We start from the raw sequence: 27,533 nt of genomic DNA, 5'->3' as shown, positions 1-27,533 counted from the left end.
ATGATCAGGACTGGATAGAGTAGTGATACAAGGATGGGGATAGTGCAATGGCATTTCTGTTTTCTCATCCCATGATCTCAGAAGCATTATTTGGATGTTACAGCTCTCTCCTTGTCCTTCATCATCCCTCCTTCAAGTATCTACGTTGGATCAGAAAAGTCAGCCAGACAAATTACAACCATTAGCTATTCCATGGTGAGCACTTTTGAACTGGAAGTATAAGATACCTCAAAGTGTTCATGGCTCAGGCCAACAAGAAAAATTGGTCATAGTCCCCATAATTTCTAGGGCTTAATGCTCTGGCACAATTCCAGCATGTGTGGGATTTCACAAATGTATTTAAGGAACAGCTTTCAGCCAAAGGTTATTAAGTAAGAGGGTCCTGTAACTTCTCTGCTGCTGTGGGGTGTCTGAACAGAGCATCACCACAGCCAGCTTGCCATAGCCAAGAGAGGCAGATGGAATAAATATAGCAATGCTGCCATGAAATGCAGTGATGAACACAGGTCAGGGACATAGAAAGCCCTATTCTGCACATGGAACCAGGCCACTTTGTAAATTAAAAACAAATTAAAAAGTGGTGTTTTTCTAATCTTCAAATTATTTAGGTGATCATATGCATTCACTAATTATCACATGACTGGTGGCAGGGCACTAGGATGAAGTCGAGAGTTTTTAATGTAATAATATTTTAAAATAATAATCTTTTAAATAATAAAAATAAACTTCATGGTAAATAATAATTTTTAAAAAATAAAAAATAACTAGGGTTTTTCCTTGTTGCTAAGTAATTGTAAGTAGGACATTAGTAACTTGCTGTTTGTTTACAATAGTAGTCTGATAGAAAGATGACTAGCTCAACTAAGAGAATACAAAAACCTCCCAAAACCAATCCTTAAATAGTCTGTCCATACAATGGTATGACATTAGCTAAATAATCCATATCCTGCCAGTGCATTACCTCAACCTGTTCTTCACTTGTCACAGGTAGTAAAACAGGTCTTTGTCTTGTGCAAATAAAAAGACATTTGAGCATTTCTAAGTAAAACTTTGAGAGAAAAAATATTTGCTTAAGACAAACAACTGTTTCACGACAGACCTATTTTGGGTGAAAAGAATGTAAAAATCTTAGCAATGTGTCTCTGGTGTACAAATAAATGCCCTGTAATTGTCTTTACTAAAAGTGGAGGTAATGGTGTTGAAACAATGGACTCCATTGAAAAAATGAAATCCTGTAAAGTGATAAATGTGTAAGGTCAGCTGAACTATTTAAAGGTAAATCACTTTTCTTTCCTTAGCTTCTGACATCTTTAATCTGAGAAAGAAGATGTCCAGAAATTAACTCTGTGTGTTCCACAGAGGTAGGAAAAGACCTATAACAGGTATAGGATCACAGCTGCCACTTCACTCAGCAGGAACCCCTTCATTACCCTGCCTCTTCCCTGGATTAGACAATTCCTAGCACAAAAATCTCCAAACTGTGTTCAGACATGCTCAACTCCTGCTCAGACTGTTTCACACAGATTGCTGGCAAGACTGATGAGGCCGATGCATTTCTGGCCAGCCTGTGGCCAAGGGGCTAATGCTTCACATTCCTCCTGAGGGGCTGGGGTCCTTTAAACAGGTAATGGGCAAAGCTCCACCTGTATACACAAAGAATTGCCATATCAGCGGGCCCAAATCATACTTAGAAGTTCCATCTGGAGAGGAGAGAGCTGACCAGGAGGTAGTTACAGTTGAGGGGTGCTTTGACTACTTGTACAGCTCACACAGATTTGCCATAACAGGCAACAGGCAACACACATCAGGTAACATCACCAGGAGTGGAGCAGATTTAGCACTGCAGAAACTAGTACCTTATTTCATACCCGTTTACACAATGTACTCATGCCATACTTTCTCCATTTCTCAGTTTCCATTGTACCTTCCAGCCATTCCTAATTTGGATCTCTTGCAACTCCCTCCAGTTTTTTATGTACTTTGCATATATAAAATACTCCATGTGTGATATTGTGTGTATATATATCTGATATGTTGTCCTGGCTTAGGGAAAATTTGGGAGAAAACCTTCAAAGGGGAGCCCCTCCAGAAAGCAAACCCACACGGCCCCTTCCCCCAGCCGGTTCAGGAAGGATTCCTCGGAGAGAAGTTGAAAGAACCTGTTTATTTAACAGGCACAGCACCCCCCAGCACACAAAATGAACAATACCAGATGACACCACTCTTTTATTGCTCTGAAAAAGATGACAAATTCAGAAAGTCTCTCTTGGGGTGGTCACTCTGTTATCAGTCCCTCCGGCGCTGAGGCAGCTGCTGCAGCCACAAGGTGCAAACTCTCGGTGTTTCCCAGGTCTCAGTCAGGAGGAGGCTCGAGTGGTTCCAAAAAAGGGAGAGGAAAAACAGTCCAGGGAAAAAATTGGACTGCTTAGCAACTAACTAATGAGCAGAAGCAAAATGCAAGAGCAAAGCAGGAGCAAAGAAGAAGCAAGAACAAAGGGAAAAGCCAAGCAAAAAGCAAAAGCTGCACTATGTACTGTCCTGTCTGTGTGTCCCACCAGCCGTGGGGGAGCAGGCTGATAACCAAAACCAAAACAAAACATTCACTCTTCAGAGCCAGTCTTGAAGGCACAGAACATAATATCCAGCATAAACAGAACACACGAATGGGGATACAAGCATCATAACGTCACCCTAGGACATATGTACATACCTATAGAGCACTGCAGCTGTCCCAGGCAGCAGCAATATCCTGCTGTAAAGAATTCTCTCTCAAGGAGAGGAGAATGCACTTAAGTCAGCAGCTGATCCTTATTGCACGTGTAGAAACAATGCGTTTGTGATAGGAACATCAACCTCTGCACCGGTGACTGGGTACAAGCACAGAGGGCTTAGTTTGAGAGGGTTTTGACTCAGGCTCTATGCTCATATCCTCTTTCCTTTGAAAGCATCAGAATTTTTCCATTAGAGCTTACTTTGTGGAGTTATTTTGGGAATAACCTCACAAGAAACTGAACAACAATAAATATATAAACATTGGAAAAAGGAAAAAGCTGTTAATGCCAAGTGCATAAGAATTTACATCCCTGGCAAAAAAAAAAAAAAAAGAATTACTAGAATGAAGAAACATTATGTTCTGATAATTCCCATATTTGATGTCTTACTTCTTATGCAATGCATTTTCTTTACATCTCTGGTGCTTCCATTATAAATATGATTCTCCTTCCCAGCGTCCTGCTCAGCTGGTATTTTCGTCATGACAGTTTGTCATTTTTAAGAAGGAATTTTTGGAAAGGAAACAGATTTATGAAGTCCCATTACTTTTCTCTGAAAATGACAACATAAATGATTGTATAAAAAGTACAAGCAATTGATACAGGCAAAAAAAGAGTTTTCTTTCTTACCCTCAGCATCTGTCAGCTACAAAAGAAAAACCCGAAGAGATGCTCTCTATTTAAAATTATCTCTATTATTATCATCATAAGACAGTCAGAACTACTTTAACCTTTACAGGTCTATCTTTTTGTGATATCCTGTTAGCTGTTGGTAACAGTAATCTTATATTGTGTTAAGGAGTTTCAAAGGTTTTTCTATTTTAGCTCATCACATTTTCTGACATTCAAGTTAAGTGTACATTCTAATGTTTGTCTGTGAGTGGACATTATTTGTATTTTTCTTTATTGAAAGTATTTATTTATTCCCCTCACTCATGTCTATATTAAACAGCCCCACATATACAGTGTCTCCTTGCATAAAAGTCTCAAGAGAATTTCGAATTTATTTCATCATCTGTTTTTGAAATAATTTTGGTTGCATTTTTTTGAGATGGAGAGAACAAAATAAAACCCAATAGAAAATATAACTCTGATTTAAATAGTGCTTTGATATTGTGAGATTTATATTCAGTGATGCTTATGGACACCTTTCTTGATAAAGATCTTTTTATGCACAGGCTTCCTAAGTGTGGCCTTAGGATTTGCCTTAGGGACCATGAGCATCTTTGACCCTTTGTTGTGGTTGAGGCAGAAAAAGTATTCCTAACAAAGTCCTGAGAAGTATCTCTTTGTCTGCCTAAGAGTGAGTGTATATTATTTTAGCAGTTCCATGATTTATTTTAAAACTCTCTGAATGCACCATTTAACCTGAGGACTTGTCCTTCACCTCATCCTGTTGTTTTAACAACTCTCCCTCTGATTCCTCAATCTCCAATCTGGAGGTAGAACAGAAATGGTGTATAGGGCTATGGAAAAAAAGAGGTGTTAGCAGCTGCTGCTTGTGGCCTTTGTCCGACCCCCTTTCCCTGGCCACCTGCCTCCTCTCTCTCTCCCTTCACACTCTCAGGCAGCAGGGTTCCCCCTGGGGTCTTCTGCACTTAGTGAAAAGCTGAGAAAAGCTGTGCTTGGCAGACCCCTGCATCCTACCAGTGCCCATGATGCTCAGAAGGTAGCTGTTGAGGGGCAGAAGCATCTATTCTTAATAAAGCCAAGTACGCTAAGGCATAAATAAATGAATAAATAAATTAATAGAAGCTGAATAAATGAAACAGCAATTTAAGAACCCTATTTAAACCAAGGTATTCTGTTCACAAGGAATACTGCTTTAAAAGGAAAGCAGAAGTCACTGGCATTTGTGAGCTTGCAAGCTGAGAGCTGCAAGCAAACTGCCTCTGTCATCATTTGAAAACGTAATGCTGACAGATCTCTGACTTGGCAGTAGCACTAAACAGGATTAACCACTCTGGCATCTCAGGTTTCATTGCACTGAAATGGAAATAAGTGCTGTTCATACAAAGAATGGCATTTGTCATATTATTCATGCCTGTGGTGGCATCTCAGGGTGTACATGGTTGGTCACATCAAGCCAAACAATGCATGACTTGAAAATAAACTTTCCAGAGTGCTTTAATGGTGTTTTTACTAGTTAATTCTTCTTTTGGTTTTAGGGTACTAATTGAAAGAGATAGCAACCTGGCTCAAACATCCTGATACTCTTGCCTTCAAAGAAAGCACTTTTTGGTTTGATTCTTATGCAGCACATTCATTTAGCAGTTAGCCCTTTGCCCACCCATGGCACTCCCTATCACCTCCGTTTCTCCCAGGGCATGCTCAGCACAGGGTGTAGCCAAAGCAGGATTTACATACCCATCACTCAGAGAGGTGATTCATTTGATTGTGGATTTGAGATCCTGTTCCAACCAGGGCAGTGGCTCCAGCAGGTCACAGCTGCCACCCTGCCCCAAAGGCAGCCCGAGTAGTGGCCAGCCTGTGCTAAATCCAGCTGATGGCCCATTCTCTCCTCTCACTAGCCAGCTGGGCTCCACCTTGCTACCCTGCTTGCTCCTGGCCTCCTTCTGCCTGCCCCACCATCTGCAGAGCCAAGGGACCACAGGAGGCTGCCAGCATGGGCTGGCAGGGAACTGTCAGTACTAACTGGCAAATCCCATGGCAGAAGCGCCCGGTTCAGTAGCATCACAGAAACTGGACTGGATTTGGAAGTTGTGGCACCATGGGGTCCAAAGGCTATGTTGGAGAGAAAATCCCCCCCTTACGTGTATCTGTATGACTCTGCCAGGTTACCTAAAAATATTGGGACACAACAGTGCATTTGCTTAAATTTTTTATTTTCTCAAAGCTTTCTCACAGCCAGAAAAGCTGGAGTTTTATTTTTCACGTGGGACTGAGTGGGGCAGTAATGCCCCCAGACAGCTGGATAAGCCCCAGCAGCAGAGAGAGCAGGCTTTGCAGCAGCTGCTGAATTCAAGGGTAGGGATTATTAGCACTTCATCTTGTTTGCTTTCACTCTTAGTTATGAGGGTGCTCTATTTTAATTGAATTTCCTTTCCACTTTCAAAGAGCATCCAAAGGAGAAATGTCAGCACATTAAAGGAGACTTTGCTTTTGTTTGCCAAAATATGAACCTGGAGCCAGAATAGTTCCTCTCTGGTAATTATAAAAGCTCAAACATTTATTACTCTCCCGTTGAATGACACTTGTAGTACACCTTGGAGAAATTATTTCTTACCTAGGCATGCAGAGAAACCAATGGCATTAAGAGAAAAGATAAGTTATGCCACCTTCTATCCTGTTTTGTGGAGTGTGCCAACTGAACGACAATAATTAATCATTAATTTTTACTATTACAAAATAAATTGGAATTTGAGTCAAGTGCATTGCTAAAATATTTGTTGACATATCAGGATTGGTGGCAAGATGTTTATTACAGTTTTTGTATTTGGACTTCTAATACAAATCACTGACCTGGGTGATTATGACCCAGAAGTAACAGTTTCATTCCCTGGTGCTGTTGCTTTATTTGAAATCCCATGTTTAAATCCATTTCATAAAGTGTTTTCTCCTATTTTATCAATTTCTTTTAGCCTAGCTGGAAAGATTCCTACTACATTTATGCAAGTAGTTTGGATTCACTGAAACTGTCTCCAGTAGAGGGATTATTTTTCTGCCTTTTCTGGATTAAAAAAAAAAAAAAAAAAAAAAAACAAGCCTCAAAGCAAGGTTGGTATTTTAACTCTCAAAATGAGATAGTTAGAGCTAGAAGTACTGAAAACATTGGATTTGCATAATTTCAATTCAAACACAATGCAATTTATGTCAAAGCAAAGAAAGGGTCAAATGAGGTATTTAGAAATACTGAAACAAATAATTTCCATGTAAAAACCGGTTTTACTTGGTCAGTTTATAACCATGGTCAGGGTTCTTATACTTCAGCTATAGAAAAAACTACTGCTTAAATTTTTTTCTTTTTTGGTATTACAAATATAGTACATGCTTTTGCCCACAAGATTTTGGGAGTAAACATTTCTTTCTTGTTGTTTGTCATTGTGCAGGAAGCACTCAAAATAATACAAAAAAAAAATCTGTTTTCCCTTGCTAGGGCAATTTTAATCACTATTCATCCAGTGGCAAAAGATTAGCCATAGTTTAAGTCTGTCTTACAGGAGATTGGTTTCTCACTGCTTTTCCTTTAAAAATCAATTTTTAACTAACAGAGTCATATATTTTAAAAAGTTGTGTGGTGAATATTCTGTTCCCATTTATTTCTATGAACTTCTTGTACCTCAGAGAAGTTATTTTCAGGTTTGCAGCTATGCAAATGAAAGTAACATAACTCCTTTTCTTTCAGGGCTACCAGTTCCTACATGCATGTCTAAACACCTCATGTATATACTGTAATATTATAGCATTAAATGAAACTGCTTTAGAAGGCCTGAATGTTTTTACTTACTCTAGTCACAGGGAGTGTTCTTTACACTTGTCATCTGAAATTATTCCTGCTCTTAATCTACACAGTTTAAAAATTGTGAAGGAGGTGATGGCATTTTCTATAAGCCAGCAGAAAAGGAAAAGAAACATTAAAGAAGATGTTATTAAAAGCATATGTCATTGTCACACTTCAGGCCCTGAAGGACTTCTGAGGCTGTTCTGGAAAAGGCAAACTTCATTCTTGAGAAAGAACAAAATGTTAATTTGCTGTAGGATAAAAATCTACAGTATCTGTTGAATTAACATAACTGAACGCTAAGGCAGACCTCTTTAGATCTAAATTGCAGCTTTCTTCAGCTAGTGAAACTGCACATCCTCTCAGATATCTTTGATATACTTAGTCACAAAATCATATTGTGACAGCTTGAAAGGGGGAGGACTCAGAAAATAGAATAGCAGTTTAAAATTCTTATCGAAACAATTTATTTTTGGAAGACATGCATTTTGCAGAAACAATAAAATCCTTTCCCTGAGGAAGCTGATATTTTCCAATGGCCTTCAAGAAAGCTTACATTCATAGAATCATGCTGTTATCAGGGACCATGGAAAGTGGCCAAGTCCTCTCTTCTGCCTGAGAGCCAATCTACCTGTGCCAGTTCTGAATGGTGGTGCAAGCTCTTCTTGTAGAGTCTGAGGTTGGTGGCTGCACAAATACCCAGCCAATCTTCTTCCTATCCTTATAATTTTCATTTTCTAATCTTCTTGCTTTGTTTTAAACCTTGATCCATCCACTATTGAACTGGAGAGTGAATTCATCCTTTTATCTTTACAGCACTTGCATATACCTGATATACATTCATATCAGTACTGCAAAGATATGTATGTTTCTCCATCTTTTACTTTCTCCCTTCAACCTAAATTCCACGTTGTGGGTTTTTGGGTTTTTTAAAATTTTCTTCTAAGTAATGTTTTATAGATACCTGATCATTCAGATTGTTCTTTTCTACTCTTTCCATGGGCCACATATTTACTGAAGCCAAACAGGCCATGGCTACTAAGTTTTCCTAGGGCCATGTAAATAAGGATTTTTCACAAAGAGTCCATCCTTTTTCTGTATTGTTTTATGTGGTTTTACTTTCTCATTGCAGCTCTGTGACATTATCCCTTTTGTATAGATTGTGATTCACATAAAAACAGAACTTTTTTTTTTTTTTGGTCACATAATTGCAGAACACCCAGTAGTTCCCCCTTTCCTGTTTGTATAGCTGATCGCATCTGCCGCCACCCAGTAGCAGGCACTTATCCTTGTTGAATAGAACCCTCCTTTTTCCAAACCAAACCACTAGTGTGCGAAAATCCTTCTAAACCCAACATCTGTCCTCCAGCATTCTAAAGACTCTCAGTTTGGTATAATCTCCAGTAATGTAAACATGTTTTCTGAACCATCACTGAGTTCATTAACATCCTTCTGACAAGGAACCGCTTGTATGAGCACCCTAAATAACTTCTTCTACATTGTTTTCCTTGTTTGCTGAAAGAATATCATATGAAACCACGTCAAAAATCTTACTAAAGTGACATTCAACATGACCTTCGCTGTTTCTCCTCTGCTGATGATTCCTCTTACTTTGTTGCAGGAGAGATTAGATTTGACATCTTTTGTTCTTGACAAAGCTGTGTTGGCTGTTACTTGTTGTGTTACAACTGCTTAAAGCTAGCTTGTTTACTTGCTCCAGTATTTTTTCTGTGTACTGAGGTCAAACAGATTGGTATGTAATATCCTCTTTCCTCCTTTCTTTTTCAACAATACAGTTTCTCCCCTTCTGTCCTGCAATATTCGTTCACTGTAAATTATCAATGATAACCATTAGTTTTCATCATGCAGCCCTTTAAATTCAGGTGATGGAAAAGAAGCAAATTTTGTTTGAATAATTTTTCACTTACTTCTTTGATTGTCAAATTTCAAATGTATTTTTTCCCATTTATCAATAATTCCTGATATACAGATGTATAAAATTAAAAATTATATACAAAAATATTAAAAAGTTTGACTTTTCCAGTTTTGTCTATTAAAAACTTTTTAGTTCTGCCTGTTAGGGGCATAATCATTTGCTTGATCCTTTCCCATGCTTGGTAGGGTACTTAAAATTATTTCATGTTACCCTAAATATCCCTTGCTGGTTGTGTCCCATTTTCTGCTGCCTTTTCTTACTTTGTCCCTGCATGATCTGGCTATGCTTTTGTAGCTCCTCCAAGTAACCTGACCCAACCTCTCTTTTCTGGAAGCTTCATTCCTATCTGAGGCTCAGGAGGACCTTGTGACAGCCAGGCTGATCTTTTACTCTGCCTGTTGCATTTTCTGCATGGAGAGCTCATTTACTTATACTCTTCGTGTTGTTTCTTTGGGGAAGTGACAGTTCTTAAACTTTTTTTTTTTACCGGCATCCACCTCCCAGAACATCATGTTGGCCACTTGTAGGAGTTCATGGGAACCTACCTCCATAAAATGTATTTTTTTGTGTCTTTTGATGTTTTTGCTTTTTTCTGAAATCACAGAATCTCCCTGAAAAAAACTGCAAAGCCATACATTTATATATGTATATACAGATATACATATACATACATACATACTTCTATATACATGCAGATGCATGTGTCTATCTCCCTCTTTGTGAAGAACACTGAGAACTTAAAAAAATGCCTGGTTTTTCTGACCCAAGTATTTCAGTTAAGTACCTACAAAAGAAAATGAAAGATGATGGGCGAGTCACCAGAAAGCAAGGTCATCATTCTACATTTTACATCAGCTATAGCTTGGAGGTGAACGACACATGTGAACGCATTATAAATCCATTCCTGGATTAGAATAAGGTGTTAAAAGTTTTCTTCTATTCCACTTTTTTTACTGGCGATGTATCTTGTAGACATTTATTCTTATGACTATTGTTTATTCTGCTTCATCACATCAGGGATCTAAGAAGCAGGATTATTGTTGGCTGGACTTCCTGATTTAGCCTTCAGGGACAATTACGAGCTGGTATCGGACTGCACCAGTTCATGCTGTTCTGCAACAACAGCTGTAGAAACCGAGATACTGTGTCCCACTGCCTCCCAGGGAACAGATCCCTCAGATGTTGTATCTAGCACTGGCTTGGGTTTAAAGAATAGCTTTAAAATATGTTTTCATTTCCTCTATGTCTCACAGGGACTTATTTTGTGACACTTGGCATGTTTTTGTATCCATCATTACAATGAACATAATCTCTCATTTTCCTGCAAAAGTTCAATATTACAAAAAGGGGAAAATATTTCAAATTAAAAGCAGCATTCATCTGCATTGGTGATGAGCATAACACATTTCACTATAAAGGCTTTCTGTAAGCATGTTTCAGTATTTCTTTCTCTTCCTCTTGTGTATTTTAATTACTTGGACGAGCATATTTTTACTTATTTCTTTCATGTTGTCTTAATATTAAATATTTATAATTATGTCAAGGACTCATTTTCCTTGTTTCTAAAGATCCACTTACTGCTTATGAGAGTGCTTAAAATAAATTGTTAGTAGTAACTTGCAGTATATGCAGGATACTAAAGTGGGCTGTATGAATTTCACTGTCATACAGAAGAGTGTGAGGGGCGTTGGGTAGATATTTGGGGTTTCTTTTCTGTGGTTTGGGGTTTTTTTTCATTAAAAGAATTCATAGAATCTCACTCGGATGACTTTTGCATAATTTCGCATTTGAAATTTCACTTCCAAGTGATGTTTAACACCGAAGATGAAAATTGGGCACAAACTCCTCTGAACGCTGGTAGCATTTAAAGTATGATTTTTTTTTACCAGTTATGCTTATGCCTACTCGCCTCTTGGGATCTGAATTAAAACGCCCAAAGCTTATAAAATCGGAATGCATCCTCCTTTACAGTACTTATAAGCTTAAACGTCAGTAAAATTGTGCGATATTTCCCAAGTGGATATGCACCGATTACAACGTGCACTATTACCCGTTGTAAGTGGTGATATGCAATTATACCTTATTCCGTGATCGCTGCACGTTCAGTGCAGGGCAATATTCACCACGTGTACGCTGGCGGTGCCGGCACCACCGCGCTGCGGCTGCCGCGCACGGCACCGGCCGCCTCAGGCTTCCCCTCAGAGCCCCTGCCATCGAGCCCTCACGCCTTTTCCAGGCGTTCACTGCTCACACCCAATTCTCCTACAAAAACACCTGCCAAGGGCTCATTTACCCCCTCGCAAGGCGGTCCCGCTCCCCGGGCTCAGCAGCCCCCGCCGACCCCGACCCCCTCGCTCCCGCCGCAGGTCCGGACACAGGGCACAGCGCGGGCATTCTGACGGCGCGGGGATGCCGGGCGTGCGGGGATGGCGGGGGGTTGCGGGGATGGCGGCCATGAGGGGATGCAGGCGGGGCGCGGGGATGGCGGGGAGTGCGGGAACCCCGGCCGTGAGGGGATGCCGCTATCTCGGGATGCCCGCGGGTCGCGCAGCCCCGAGCGGTGCCGCCCCCGCCGCGGCGGGCGGAAGGGGGACGGCGGGGGGAGAGGCCCCGCGCCCCCGGTGCCGCTGCCGGGCATGCGCGGTGCCCCCGGAATATGGCGGCGGCGTGAGGCGGGTGGCGGCAGGAGCTGCTTGACAGGACGCCGCGGACCCGCGTCCCACCCGCCCGGTGAGTGGCGGCGGCGGCGTTTCCCGCTCCCCGCGGTGGCGGGCGGGGGGAGGGAGGAGCGGAGACAGAAAGGGAGGCGAGGCGGACGTCGCGCCCCCTCCTAGGGCTCGCACCGCAGCCTCCGCCCGCCGTGGCCCCCGGGCGCCCCGGTCCTGGGTTCCCCTCCTCGGCAACAACATTGCGCTGGAGGCGGCACCGGGTCTGGCCGGGGATGCCCCATGCTCCTGCGCCGCTCTCCTCCTCTGCGGGCTGAACTAACAGTGCGGCGGGTCCCGCCGACCCCGCCCGCGGGGACCCGCGGGTGGCCGAGTCCGAGCGCAGCTGCGAGGGTGAGAGGAGCGGGGCGGCTCTGTCTGCCGGCGCTAACAGCGTGCCTCTCTCTGTCCGGAGTGGCTGCGACTCCCGGACAGCAGGAGCTCCGGTGGGCAAGGGCGGCACGGGAGGTCCCAAAGCCGCCGGTGCCTCCGGAGCGAGCGGCGGGGCCGGCGGCGTTTGACAGGAGTGCGAGAAGGACACGCCTCCCCTCGCCGGGGCGGCTCCGCTGCCTCCCCCGCGGCGGCGGCGGCGGCGGTGGCTCCTCGTCCTCCCGGCGGGGGCTGCGCCCCATCGTCCCTGCCCGCCGACCGCCGAGGCTGGCGAGGTACTGGGGAACGGGCGTCCACCAGGAAAGCCGGATGCCTGTTAAAAATTATTTAATCCCGAGCGCTCGCTTGTGTTGGGTAAGGGGGCTTGGGGTGCCGCTTGAAGACAGCGCGGTGCCAGACGTGGCCTGTTGTGGGGCACTTGTCGGGTTGCGATGCACTGTGGCACTGTTCCCGTTTTCTTTACAGTTAAACTGCATGCGTGGCATTTATTGACTGTCGACTTAAAGGGGGTATCTTGCACGGGGCGTCATATTTTTGGATGGTCCAAAGAAAGTAGTTCAAGTATGGAAAGTTCTGTTGCTGTGTTTTGTGTCATTGTTATCGTTAGCTGCTAAGCTAACCTATAAACACATTGCAGTGTTTCAACATTCAAGTATCAATATTCAAGTTAAATTTTATGTGCAATTATTCTTTAGGAGTGAAGGCATGCTTTAAGTGTTAATACAATTTAAAGTTGAAGTCTTTCCCTACAATAATTTGCTGTTTCTCACTGATGAGTTAGACTATAAGAGGTAGGAAAAAAATAATTCTAAGACATAAAAGGTTTAATGAAAATGGGAAATAGTGATATTTTATTGGGTTCTGGTAATGTAAACTTTGCTTGTGACTTATGCATATCCTAACTAATGTAGACAAAGTGATTAAAACTGAAAAAACATAGACTCTGTAGATACGACAGTAGGTTTTCAGAGCATGCTGTGTCTGACTTGTAAACAGCTCTTCAAGTTTGACTGGTTATGAATTTTTTATAGTATATAGTAACAGTCTTAAACCTTTGGATTTGAAGATCATTCCTGGTTCACCTTGCTCTTTGGAAGTGGCAGAGCAAAGCAGTTGGTGGGGCAGTCATGTAGGGTCAGTAACAACTGCAGCACTGGTGCAGATGGAAGCAGTATTGCAGGGAGGTGTTCACTGTGTTACCCTTGGATTTTGGACTGTCATGTTAATGTTACAGAGTAAATAGGGGAGGGAATGCATTGTGCTGTACCAGCTCTCCACGGGCCACCATCGAGTGCTGCACAGCCCACAGCAGCCCACAGCCCACGTGAGCGGTTGCACTTAAAGTGTGTCCAAAGAAATTCTTTGTACAGCCAGGCTGTGCTTTGGGGGCAGGGGGAGCTGATTTTCTCCCTTAGGGTACCATAAAATGTGAGTACTATTTAAGAATGATATTACTTGATCTGATGTAAAGAAGAAGCGCATTGGAGACCCTTCTGTTAGTATTTTATTTATGGGAAGTCGCACAGTAATGCAAGTGGGAAGCTGCAGGAAACAGTGTATGGTGAAATGGAGGTTGAGACCGGGAAGTGTCTATATGGCTTTTAACTTTAACATGGTCTGGTTTTGAATATGAAAGTAGAGTTTACTAATTTTGTTTGAAACTCAGTAGATGGAGTCGATGCTCTGTTTTTCTATTTGATGTAAATAAGTAGCAGTATTTGTGTGATATCTTTCAGGTTGCTTGGTATTTTATATTTTTGTAGTAATGTTTAGATTCAGCAAAAACAAATGTTGGCTTTTCATGATGTACTATAGTAAAAGTATAAACTACTTTCACAACAATTAGAGGCCATGTAGATATGAGAATATAACATAACTAGATTGTTCTTAACATTCAGACATATATAAGTCTTGACGTAGGAATTTTAGGAAACAAGCAATGGCAGTACTTTAAAATATTTTTCTTTTGACTTTGTGTTCGCCTACATTGAACATACAGATGCTTTTTTCCCCCTTTTCTGTGACTGCCGTTGTTGGGACCAGATAGTGTGCTCTTAAGGCAGAGGCATTGTTTTCTGGAGTAGCTGCTTGAGTTCCAAAGAGGCATTTTGCTAGTGTGAAATTTGTAACACTGAGAAAGTATTGATATCATTACCTGTGTAAAATTTGTGCTGAAGTGCAGCTTTACTTGAGAGAATGTGAAGAAAATCTAAGCAAACATAGACAGCTGCTTGTACCTGTTGTACATAGGTGTCTGGTTTTGTTTTCTTGATATTCCAATGGGATTGTGAGCTGTGAGTGAGTCCTGTTTACTCCCTTTGCTGAGTGAATGTACAGGGACAAATGAAGTCTTCAGCAATTATCCACTGCCACTAAATAGTGTCACTAACAGGAAATGACATTTGTCATTATCTGTTCAAGACGCTGCAGCTGGCTTTCTCATTTGTCTGGATACATCTACCTCAAAGAAGGGTGAGTGAAATACATAGTTATTCTTTTCTTGTTTTGAGGAAATCTTTAGAAATATAGTTTGACAATCTATTGTGATATTTTTTAAGTGTAAATATAGAAGAAATTACAGGTAGGGACCGGGAGGTTGCTTCAAGGAATCTAGACAAGGGAGATTGTTAACCAATTTTGTGAGCTCCACATCTGCAGGGCATTTAAAGTTCTGTTTATTCCCATTTGAAAGAAATAGCCTTAGGCACCCAGCCTTAGTGCTGATTGCTTTTTTCAGAGATTAAAATCTTAAATGTAAAGGACTATACTGTTTGTATTCTTGAAAGTGCCAGACATGCAACATAAATTGCTCAGAATGAGATTTTTCTAGCATGTGGGAAGAGCCAGAAAAGCCCATATAAAATTGTCAAAGCGTAATAGAGCAGTGTGTAAATAAGAAGCAATGGAAATGTTAAATTTAAAGTTCCAGAATATTTGTAAATATTATAATACAATTTGACGAATAATTCTTTTTTACTGTGATTTGTGCTTTTGGTATATGAGGCTGCTTTTCCTAGAAAATTTGTACATCTTCTTTGGAGATTTCTTGTAAGGTCCAACTGCTCTGTAATTAAGTGTTAGGAAGCTTTAACATTAGTTATATGTAGTTGAGTTTATTTTTGCATTGTAATGATGACTGATAATGTGTGTGTGAGCAGCTTTCCTTACAATGTCCAGGTGGAGGGGCAATTAATTAGTTTGAGGTAAAGTCGCTGAAAAATGAGGCAGTCGAGTACTTAAGTGAGCTGTAGAGCTTTTTAAGAGTATGCTTCTGTGTAAGTACTATTTTTGTACCTTCATGCACCTGCTGGCTGACTTGATGTGTGTGGGCAGTGAGGGCTGAGGGTGTGTACCCAGGTCCTGCTGCAGTGCTGGCCATGGAGCAGCAATGCTGCCTCGTTCTTGGAGCAGCAGAAGATCATTTGGTGAGTCACCTGCTCAGTCCAGGTATCTTTCTGTAAACTGAGCACATTGCCAAAAACTTGTGTTCTATATCTGTGATCTCTTCAAGTAGATTACTATCATTTGGGATGGGAAGGGTGGCTTCAGGTACCTGAGCCAATAGTGAGCAGGCTCCCCTTTTATCTGCGGCAGATCTATACAGAAAGAGTTACTGGTGCATAAATGGTGCTGATGACCATCAGAGGTGCTTTTATCTCGTCCTTGTTAGTCTTTCTGCTTGGTCAAGAACGGTATAGGTCTGGAGGAAAATCAGGAGCTGCCTCATAACCATTCAGAAAGCAGCAGCTGTCTCTATTACCCAAGTTATCACTTTTTTTTATTTATTTGGGCTTGCTCTGATAGTTTCTTTTATATATAATGGACATTTGGCCTAAGTGCACACAGTGAAACAATTTGTAGTAGAGGGTTATAATGTGTTACACCCTCAGCAGTGCGTGTCTGCAGGGATGTGCTGTGTATGTTTCCTTAGCAACTCTCTGCCCAAGATCCCTGTCAGAAGAAGTAACAGTTTAGTTTTTATGTCTTTTGGATAGGACCAAAAATTCATTATTTTCTTATCTTGGATCTAAATGAAGTACGGATTTCTTCTTTGTCATGTTAAGTTCCATGTCTCTTTTGTTTCAGCAGTCTTCTTTCAAGACTGTTTCATACTAAGGCAACTTCAACTAAGGCACCTGCTTTCTGGGTAGTGGTTGATCAGTTTGGGTCCAAGGCGGTGCAATACTGATGGTTGGCTTATTGTGGTTCTTACATGTGCTCTCTTCCTGCTCTTCTGAATTACTTACAGAGCCTAATATCAAAGTGTTTCTGAAATACTACACCTTTAGCAGAATTTTAGTGCTCTTTCATGTGTTTTAGCAGGGTGATAGCCTTCTGCTTCGTAGGTAGGATACTGTCTAGATATCTTATGTCCAAACTAATCCTAAAGTGCATTTTCTTTTTTGGCTTTGTAAGAATAATGCTGTATCCAGTTTAAGCATGAGCAGTGTTTTGGACGGATTACTTGGACGGATTATTTGGACGGATTTTTTTTTTTTAACCCATAAGTGGTTTATATTCTTAATATTTGTACGTTGTCATCTAAAACCAAATAAAACATTGTATTAAAGGTAGATGTGCTGTTTAGATCATTTTATTTTTGGCCTTCAACTTCAGAAATCAGGTCAAATTCTATTTAAGATACCAACGGAATTCTGTCGTTTTCCTTTCCATCAATTTTCATAAAAGGGATGAACTTCTTTGATGGAAATCTAAGTCAGTTGTCTTCTCAAGGTAATACGAGACTCCTTTTAGTGTAAGGCGAAGATGAAGTTGAGCCTTTCATCCTCTACCATACATTAGTTCAGGGAGCAGCTGAAGTTTATAAAACCTGTAAGAGAGTAGCACCATTTTAATGAGGTGCATACCTAAAATGAAGCATGTACCATTATTTATGTACTGTGTGGAATCTATCAGAGATTAATGCAGGCAGGTTCAGTGGAAGGAGTGCAGTTTGTGGGGCACTTTTAAAAGCCCACTTTAAGAGGAGAGTTTGTAAAAGTGAGTCTTGTGCATGGAGGAATCTGAAAGGGTATCAGAGCTGCTAGATTTGGTGGAACTCTTTATTGTCACTAACGTCTGTCAGGGGCTCAGAGATTAAAAGGGCTGCTGCATGTTTGATGGCACTTCCCCTACCAAATCTCTTGTCTGTGTACCCTGCACTGGAGCACTGTAAAGAGACAGACAGTGTTTTTTTGGGAAGGTCAGATGATAGAAACTGGTTTTAATCCCAAAATAAGCAGTGTTATGGTTAGATGGAAAACTCTGAATGTAGTTTGTAATTATTTTTCAGCTTGTTGTAGGAAAATACTACCTAGTCTGAATATTTCTAGTGCTCAATGCTGTAAGCACTCAGTGGAGGAAAGAGGGGAGCTTGCCTTCAGAAAGGGAGTCTCCAGGAACAGCAGAAAGGGAGATGCTCTGCCACTGTCCTGGGCCTGAGCCACATACAAGTGACAGATGTGCTGCTATGCTGAGGAAGAGGTGGAGGAGATTGCCCTGTTATGGCTTGCTTCACCATGGTGTTGTTTTTTTAATACAATGGGGAAGTTGTCATAGAAAGTGGGAAGAGAGATACAGATTTGCTGCAAATTTTCCTGATGCTTTGAGTCTTTAGTCGCCTTCTGTTTTTGAAGAGTGAGGCAAATAGTACAGCGGAGTATTTGCAGCTGTCTAGTCCTTTGAGCATTTAGGAGTTGTTATGTCTTTTATGACCTGTTAGTGCTTTGTTAGCTGCAGAAATGTCTATCAGCACTGAATGGTCCTTTGGAATGGCATTTGGTGTGATTCTTGGGGTTGTCCTGTCCAGGGACAGGAGTAGGACCTTGGTGATCCTTGTGGGTCCATTCCAACTCACAATATTCTGTGATTCAATGATAATATTTGTCCAATAGATGGATAGATATTTTTGGTGGCATTTGCATGAAGATCCCTTGTTTAAGGGGACTTTTTGAGTTGGGGAAATAGCGCAGCTATCAGGACCAGTAACCGGTGAGTCCAGTGTGTGTGCCTGGAAACTACAAGCAGCTCTCTGGGGTTTTTTTTTTTCTGCAGAAACATTGTCCTGACAGAGGAGCTACCAGGAAATTGCTTGAGGGTTGTTTAGTTCTGGTTGGTTTGGTTTTGTTCCCTGACTGGACACCAGTATGTGGGATCAGTGTAGTTATTCCATTACATAAGCTAAGCTGCACCATGGAGTGTTGCAGCAGCAGAAAAATGAGTTGAGGCAAATTGTGTCTTTGTTAATATATAGTGGCAGGGAGTCCCAGTCAGCATTATGTTGTTTGGATTTTCAAGTGGGAGAGAGAAACAGGTATTTTATGCACTGGAAGATGATGGTAGCAGAAGTATGTTGCTGCTGGTGTTGAGTAGGAGGGAGGGGAGACAAACACGTTATTCTGAAGCTTCATCTGGGGTGCTGACAGCAGTTGGATCCTGTGCAGAAATGTCCCAAGGCTCTTCTCCATGCCTTCATTGAAGAAAAAATTGTGTATGCTATTTGACTTCTGTATATTTCTTCATCAGACTAAAAGTAGGTGTGTTTCTCTGGATATTCCGTTGTGAATAAAAAATTTGGACTTTGGGGATGAATTTACTGACTGTGTGCTGTGTGGACAGAGCTCTGATGGATCATAGCCGAACCAAGCTTTTACAGTCCTTTTCCAGTGCGAAGGCAATGTAGAAGGGAGGAAGTCAAATTTGCCTAAAAGGGTGAAAAATTCCTTTTCTGCCATTGGGCCTCTGTTTGTCTTTTTCCCCCTTGTTCCCTTATGCATTACACACTGACTACTGCTGGTGCTGTTGCTTCTTGTCTGCTAAAGACAAGTGCAGAAAAGCTGTGAAGGGTTCTTTAGCACTTGCTATGTTTGCAACAGCAATTTCTATTCTCCTTTGCCTGCTATGTTTACACTGTTATAAAAGTAAGCTCAGTGCCTTGCAGAACGAATAGTTTGAGACCTCTCTTCTGTGTCAAGGGAGGCTGAGCTGAAGACAGATGAGATGTATCTGAGTATAGAGACAATTTCCTGCAGGTATGTAGCTCTTAATGCTAATCGTGCAGGTTTGTTTTTTTTTTTTCCCCACAATTTAATTAGTTTACTTTATGAAAAAAAATTGAGTTAGGTATTTGGACAAAGCAGGGTTGAATAATGATGATGAATGTTTTCAGGAAGAGTACTCCAGGCTTGAAGGGGGAAGTAGAAAACATCACAGAGGTTTCAGTGTGCTGAATTCATCAAAATATTTAAACAAATTTTCAAAATCTTGTGCTACTGTAAATATGTACTAGTAAACTACTAAAACTGGCAGTTTTGTTTAAGATAGAAATGTAAGCTATGTTTTTAAATCTATTTTAATAAATAAAATTTTTATTTATTTTAATACAACATTAAAATACCCTTTCATGTGGGAAGATTGGCATTTTAAGAATATTTAAAGCTGTTAATGGCCAGCCGCTTTGCTGAACTGCTGACTTCACACATACCATTTCCTTTTTCAGGTTTTTACAACCCCACATCTTCTGACTTTTAAAGCAGGATGGGGAGGGAGGGAGGGAAGGAGGAGAAAAGCTTTTTCATTTTTTGTTGGTAGCCATAGAGCAGCTCTAAACTGCAATTTTAAAAATTACTGTCAATTTAGTAGATGTTATATCTCCATGACATTAATTGTTTCTGTTGTGCATTAATACAAGCTGTGCTGTTTAATTTGGAGACCTTACTTCTCTGATGTTCTCATGTATAAGTATTATTTAATGTTTCAGGATTTTTTTGGACGAATCTTTGGTCTAAACCCTCTTAGTGTTTCTTTTAAAAATATGCAATGCCTTACTCTACTGAATAACACACTTAATAGGGTTTGAGAGTTTAGAGAGAGTTTTGCATTCTTGAAATGTATGACTTACTGTAATTACAGTTGCACATATTCTAAAGCAGGTCGTAAACTTACCTGGAGAGAGACCAGAACATTTACAGGCAATATTTTACTGCTGACAGCTTAAAAGTTTGTTTATGCTAATCACTTCATAAATAGTGAGCAGTACACCACTGGTGACTTACCGAGCAGTTTTGCAAGTGCAGAAAATTTCTGCTTGATGTTAAAGAAAATGACATTACAAAAATATATTTGTAAAGCATTAAGTACCCACTGGCTTTCTTTAACAACTTAAGAAATACTCAAGCTTAGTTGTTGTAATAATATATATGGCTAGTTAATATTTGCTGGTTTGAAAGCCTGTGAATTTGATTAAAGTCTATCTTTCTAGCTTTGCTTTTAGTGACTAGAGGGGGTGTTCAGATATATCAGTTTATTGAAAGTTGAGCTGCATGAAAATGTAGAACTTTAATTTCCTTTCCTTGAAAGAATTTAGCTTTTTTGGTTGTTTTTTTTTTTTTTTTTTAATACAAAGAATGTGAACTAAAAGGGGCTCCAACTCAGATCAAATTTCTTGTCAGAACACTGACTGATTATGTATTTGTGTGCATAAATGAAAGAAGACATGATTTTTAATGTTTGGTTCAAAGTCATATATGTGTAATGCTAAATAATTCTGAGTTTATAAATACAAGGCTTGTGTTACATTTTCCAAAGTTCTGATACATTTGTGTAATTTTTTCTTCCTTTAGCCTTTGAGATATTACTTTTCCATAAGGATGCTACAGTATGTGTTGAGGAGTAAACTGACTATCTCTATTAGAGAAATAAGGAAGTATGCTGTTGTGTCTTCAAGTACACTGGATGAGTCTGTATGCTGGGTAGTTTGCAGGAAATTATTTTAAGAATTTCAAATTTTATTTAATACTGTATATTATTTTAAAAATCCTTTTAAGTTTTACTCTCCTTGTTTGCCTCTTTTTAGCCCCTTAAAAACTTTTAAAAATGGTATGAAGTAGGGTTTTATTTAAGAGACAACAGATGAGTAGACAGATGATTAGGTTTAAGGAAAAGATGTTCCAGATTCATGAAGGATAGCTTTGAAGTAGTGCAGTAAGGTCACACTGCTTTGGGAAGTGACTGGTGCCTGTAGGTACACATTCCCCATGTGTGGAGCCTGGAGTGGGAGCTGTGGCTGCTGGACTGTGTATCCATGGAGGAGGCTGCACAGATCCTTTCCTTGAAGGGCTCTGCAGCACTGGCAGTGGCAAACAGCAGGGAGGAGAGAGGAGCAGGGAGCGTGGCCAGCAGTTGCAGCTGATGTCTTGTGTGTTTCAAAATGTAATAGCACATGAATGCTGATGGGAAAAGCAAGCGTAAGAGTTGTACAAATGACAGCATTGGCTGGGTAAAGTATTTCTTAGCTTACACTGTACCTATTTTCTGTCTAAAACTGGTTTTGCTGTTCAAACTATGTGTGATTCTTTTTGACCCTTGCATATGGCATTTTATTCTTGAAGCATTTGTAGAAGAAAAAAGGGGCAAATACAACTCCTTGTTCACATTAAGCCTGAAAAATGTCTACCTAAATTTCAAGCTAAAACTGAGAACTTCATTGATGCTTCCAAGTGGCTGTTTTGTTAGATTCCTCCTCAGTGCTGTGTATCTGTGTAAAAGAATAGCTTCAGTCCTTATCCAGCAGAGATTGCCTATTGATGACTGTCCCACCCATGAAGATGCCAATGGTGAGGTCTAAGTTACTGCATTTGTACCATCGGTAGGATCAAAAAAGCTAATGGGCTTTAAAATTGCTGGCTCTTTCCTGCCTTAGATGCATAGTCATGGAGAGAAAAACCTGAATGTTTTTTGTGTGGACTGAACCCACAATCTCCTCTTTGCTTAGGCTTCTTTTAAATGTTACATTTGTCTTCATAGTTCTGTTGTGTGTTTTTATGAGCAAGCATGCTGTCAAGATAAACTTGCACTGGGAAGCCCTAGATAGGAATACATATTTTTTTTCAGGACATTTGGCTTACTTGAGTGCCTGGCTAACAGAAGGATAATGGAGATGCATGGCAGGCAAAAGAAGGAGCAAGTTTGACATTTTCTGTAGAATGCTGCCTTCTTGGAAATGCAGCAATGCGTACCCTTTGAGTAATTCTTTCAAAAGAGAAAGAGAAAAGTTAGGCAGGAAAAATGTTTTCCACCCTGTTTTCTGACACCTGGTATTATGTACTAGCAATGCAGAGAAGGTAAAGACTTAGGCTTATCTACTAGTATAATGCTTTCTGACAAAGGGCTTGCACAGTGGGAGGTGGCTAATAGAAGTGATTTGGGGATTAACAATAAAAACTTCAGTAAGGAATTAAAGGCAGATAAATGTTTTCCATCAGATTTTTAAAAAAGGCATTAATGTAAGGGATGGAAATCAGAGACTCTGAAACTCGGTTTACAGTATGAATTGAGACATAAGTGATATAAATAATACACTTCAAGAGTGTGGATATCCTTTGAGTGCTCTTTGGATTGAAGACATTTTGATGATTAATCCAATAGTATCTTAGGTTTGTGGACTTTTTTTTCCCCTTGTTTTTTCATTAATTTGCAGCAAATGATTTCTCACTGGATTCTGTACTGACAATCCCTTAAATACTCCTGTCGTTTTCTGTCTGTGACTGACAACCTCTGTGCTCGTCTCAGTCTTTATAACTTTGGTTTTCATTCTGCTGTTTTGTGCTCTCTAATGCCATTGCACTTCAGCCTTGCCATTGCATTTCTTTGTTTGCTCATATATTCTTAACCTTGTTTTGTTTCATTTTTCCCTTTATTTCTAGAAGCTGCTCTATAAATTTCTTAACCCCATCTTTCTTATTCAGCTCGTTTCCCAAGGCACATGTACAAGAATGCCTTGAGATCTGTCCTTGCTATGTAATTTTACCAGAATGTGCCCTGGAGGTGTTTTCCCTGTGTTTGCTGGTAGTTTTCTTCTTTTCTGTGTTGGGTGTGCTGTGGGTTGAGTCAGGCTGGGGATGGTGAGTGCGACATAAGGGACTCTGTCTTGGTTAGCAAAGGGCACAACTGCCTTGCTTAGGGTTTGCCACTTAAGTATGTGAGGTGATGGAAAATAGTTCCTAGATCTGCCCCTGCAGAAGAAGTTGCACTTTGTTTCAGGTTGGCCCTGCCCTGTGTTTGAGGTAACTGATTTTAAGTTTGCTGTGGTTCAGCAACATGTAGTGGTTGTTAGATAGAGGCTCAGAAATACCGTTCTTGAATGTTTTCTGTGACAAACAGTACAATCAATGAGCTAATTTAATAGAAGCTTTAAATTGAATCCTTAGGTGTAACTGAGTTCTAAGTAGCACCTCTTCGAAACAGTAATATATTGTGTTCCTGCAGTTGGATTTGCCTCATTTCAAAGAAGCTCTTTCAGAACTTTCAGTTGTCTTATATTTTTAACAGGCTGGTGGGCATGCTGTAAAACAGCCTATCTGGTACAACACAAGCTAATGAAAAGCTGGAATCCTTTTTATGTTCTCACAGACGCTACGGTTGTGCTAAACTTGATGACTATCACTGCAGGGTTGGAATCTTTATTACTGCACCAAGTGCAATCTGGTACTTGGAACAAAAAGATAAAAACCATTCGCTGTTCTAAAGTAATCTGTAAAACCAGTTACTTTGACTCTGCATCACCTTCCATGATTTATTGCTTGCAGTGGAAAAGCTTTGAATTTTTGGGGGAGTCTGTGAAAGTATAAAGTATTTCAAATTTATTTGATGGCTTAAAAGGATTTCTGTTCCTAATCTTGATGATCACTTATACTATGAATGCTATTGTGTAGCAAAATCTACTTATTTTATGGTAGTATTCAGTTTTATTTATAACTCCTTTCAAGTCTCAGTCTTGAGTTTTTGTCATAACTGTCCAGCATGTTCACAGACAACACACACATGAAACAAATTCATCAGTCACTGGCATTTTAAAAACCTTTTAATTAGCTTTAGCCATGGTCCTGCACTGTATAAAGTTTTCATCATCTAGTCCATCATCATAGTACTTTGAAGTTTCTGTAAAGGATCACAGTTTCAGGAAAATACTCAGCTGTATGATACATCTCTTTTTATATGTGATATATATGAGTATTTTAATTTTTTTTTTGCATGTGAGTAGAAGAGTTAAGAAATTCCAAGTAGATAACCTGCTTTTAAACTGTTGTTTTTTCTATGTCACAGTGGAAAGATGTAGCTTCTAAAAATGTTGCCTTTGACAAAATTAATTGTGGAAAGAGTGTGCACATATTTAAATTTAAAAAACTCCTCAAGTTTTTGGTGATGTCAGCTTTAAACATCATGGAAGTTGCTTGAAAAAAAATTATCGAAGAACATAATTCAGAAATTTGAATGTATTTACCCATTATTACTTAAAAAGTTAATGGAGAAGGATAATAAACTTGCTAGCTTTGTTGCTTCAAGGCTAGATGCTTGAAATGAGTTTGACTTGAACACAGTCAAAGTTCAAAATACTAGATCCTGTAGTAGAAAATCACAGTAATGCACACGAAAAAGAAAGTTTGGTTTTGCTGTTTTACACTAGTTTAACCAATCTGCCCCTTCCCGTTTCTAAAACCTACAAGAATGTGGCTCATTGCTTTTATCTGCAGTTAGCATTTCCCTAACACTTCTCTGTGCGCTGTTACAAGTCTGTTACAAATCATAGGGCAGGGCTATCAGTGAGTGCTTGGGCCTTGTACAGATTTTTTACATTAGTGTTTTGTTCCCTCTTCAACTGTTGTTGTGCAAGATAATGTGTTTTACCCAGAGGTGTTGAAGTTGATGATTGTTTAACTCTGTGCATGTCAGGCAGGGTGAGTAGGTTATGTATAAAGAGTCTTCCATTTTTCAGTAATGTTTCTTGGGGGGGAAAAGGAATAAAGCACATTTTATATCTTGCTTTGTTTTAGAAATCCACAGAAAATGCAAATCATTAGAGAATGAACCGTCTAAAACAAGGAAATGAAAGTTTGTATTTGGTATTTTTGCTACTTTTATTTAACTGCTGTTTCCACACTACTCTCCTACAGATAGTTTGTTAAACACTTGCAATTTAAAACCAGCAAGATAATTGTATACCAATACAAAAAAATCATCTTTTCCAAAAAAAAGAAAACACAAATGCCGACAACAACCTCCCGCCCTAACTTGTTGTATTACTGCTCCACAGGAAACTGTTGTGCTGAAAGGAAGAATTAACTGGTCTTTCAACTTCAGCCTTTTTATTGTGAGAGGGGAGATCACAGAAGTGTTACCATGGGGAGAACAGCAGCTAAAGGTAAGGCCTGGTAGCTTTAATCCAAGAGGAAAGAAAGTGGGGAACCTGTTAAATTCTGGTTTTGGTACTGGTGGGATATAATATGACAATTTGCCATACTGTTAGATTAAGGAAGACAGTTTTTGATACCTTCTGAATACAGGTAAGTTCAAACTTCACATTGTTTTAGAATACATATGCTAAATTTGGCTATCTTATGTTCTACAAGTTTAGTGAAAAGAATTCTGTCCTGTGACAGCCTTGAAATCACTACTGCGCTCTGAAATTGAGGAATGTGTCTAGATGTGCTATTAAATAAAACGTAGGGCTTTATTCTGGAGTTGCCTATAATTTAGCAGGATAATAACAAGTAGTACAAAGAATCAAATTTTATCACAATGAATGGCATTAGAAACTTTCTTTGAAGATAAAATGAGCATTTCAAAAGAAATTCATCCACAAGTACACAGGGTACCGCAGAGGTGTGAATTCTGCTGTGTCATGTCTGCAGATGTTAATTGTGAGTTCAGAGCTAAAATAAAGAGTGAGACTTAAGAAGAAACAAGAGTGTTTGGGCTGGTGAAACAAAAAAAAAAAAAAAAGGAGAGTAAAAGATCCATTCTCTGAAACCATTTTGTTGCTGCTTTGGTAGCTTCCAGATTGGTGGTCCTCCTCCATAAAAGGCTGCTAGCACTTTTTTACTTTCCTTGAGCTTACCACCTTCAACCCAAGCTGCTTTATGTGCTTGTGTGTTCCCTTAGTAAATAATTGTCTTTTGCTAGAATAGATTTTCTGTAATGGCAGGAGTCATCTGTTTAATTGTTGCGCCAGGAGTTTATGGAGGAAGTCTGACCCCTTCTCTTGTAGGTTTTCTGCATGACTGTTGTCTAAATATATTCAAAGAGACTGGCTGTTCCAAGCAGATAAGATAAGAATCCCGCTAGGGAAGCACAAAAAGAAAGGAAAAGTGAAATTTTCATATTCAGTCTGTCTGGATATCCTAAACTGTATGCACTGAGGCTTGGTGAAAGGTGCTCAGAACCCTGTGTAGTAGGCAGTGAGAAGAAGGCCCCTTCCTGAGCAATGGTAAGTCTTGGGCTTGTTTTAGTAAACTTCATTTCAGGGTGAGTGTGTGGCATGGGAAGAGCAAAAGTTTTTCTCACCCGAAGGTATTTCACATACATCAGGAAAAGACTTGGGGTTTGTTTGAGAAGAGTGGTATCCTACCATGTTTTGAAGACCCAGAAGAGTTGAAGACATCGAGGTGGCTGAGGGATAGCTGCAGAAGTCTTGAAAGCATGACTGTGAACTTCATTTTCCCCACAGTGGACAATGAGCAAATAACAAGTCTTAGAAGACAGCACATACATGCCTTCCCTACATGTAGCACATTATTCTGGGATGAAAACTATTGCTGTTATAAAACACGGCGTTTGGCATCCTTTAGACAAAACAATCATCTAGTTTGCTGAAAGCTTAAGTCTTGTAGAAAGAAGTTGTAAAGTTTTAAAGCTTCTCAGGCAAGAAACTGGAGTTCAGTTTGGGAGCTTATAAGAGGAAATACACATTGGTCACCAGGATTGTGTTTGCCCAGAGCTTTACCACTGCCTTCTCTGATTTTTTTTTTTTTTTTTTTTTTTTTTTGGTATTCACAAGTCAGTCAGGATAGCTTTGTCCTTTTTTTTCCCCTCTGTCTCTAATTTCTTAAGTGATAGATGTGGTTGCTCTTGCCTGTCTTCTGTTGAGTAATCTTATCAGCAAAATTCTGTGGTTACAGATAGGGTGGAAGTAACGTAAACACACGGAGTTTTGAATCAGTAAGCAGAAAGCACTATGTTAAATAATCTTACTCTAATCTTGGCTTGTATCTAAAGATTTAGCTTGTGAAGTGCACTCTAGAAAAGAAATTGTTGGTGAACAATAGAATATGTTGCTTTTAAAATTTTAGTATATGCTGTACTCTTATCTTGCTGCCCTAAAAGAAAAAATTTTTTCATAGGGTATTTAGCCTTTACATGTTATAGGCTAAATATTTATAGTTACATAGCAAACATATACCTGCTATGTACTTATATGTAATACTTTATTTTCA

General features: G+C 40.0%; 1 protein-coding gene across 7 annotated transcripts in view; it reads left to right on the top strand.

Annotated features, from left to right (window-relative positions):
• Positions 1 to 11,800: 11,800 nt before the first annotated feature.
• The window catches only part of SCML2 (Scm polycomb group protein like 2), a 70,936-nt gene continuing 55,203 nt past the window's right edge, over positions 11,801 to 27,533 (top strand). For 4 of the 7 annotated variants that reach the window (XM_059839839.1, XM_059839841.1, XM_059839837.1 and 1 more), the window contains exons 1-2: positions 12,478 to 12,618; positions 25,355 to 25,462. In XM_059839839.1, coding sequence (XP_059695822.1) covers positions 25,441 to 25,462 — 22 coding nt within the window. In that variant the 5' untranslated portion in view covers positions 12,478 to 12,618; positions 25,355 to 25,440. Of the gene's footprint in view, positions 11,900 to 12,474; positions 12,619 to 25,354; positions 25,463 to 27,533 lie in introns of those variants that run through there. The other 3 variants (XM_059839840.1, XM_059839835.1, XM_059839838.1) reach the window with 2 other exon arrangements.

The sequence above is a fragment of the Haemorhous mexicanus genome, chromosome 2 (genome assembly GCF_027477595.1).
Source record: "Haemorhous mexicanus isolate bHaeMex1 chromosome 2, bHaeMex1.pri, whole genome shotgun sequence".
In the NCBI taxonomy this organism is placed as follows: domain Eukaryota; kingdom Metazoa; phylum Chordata; class Aves; order Passeriformes; family Fringillidae; genus Haemorhous; species Haemorhous mexicanus.
This window is presented reverse-complemented; position numbering and strand designations above follow the sequence as displayed.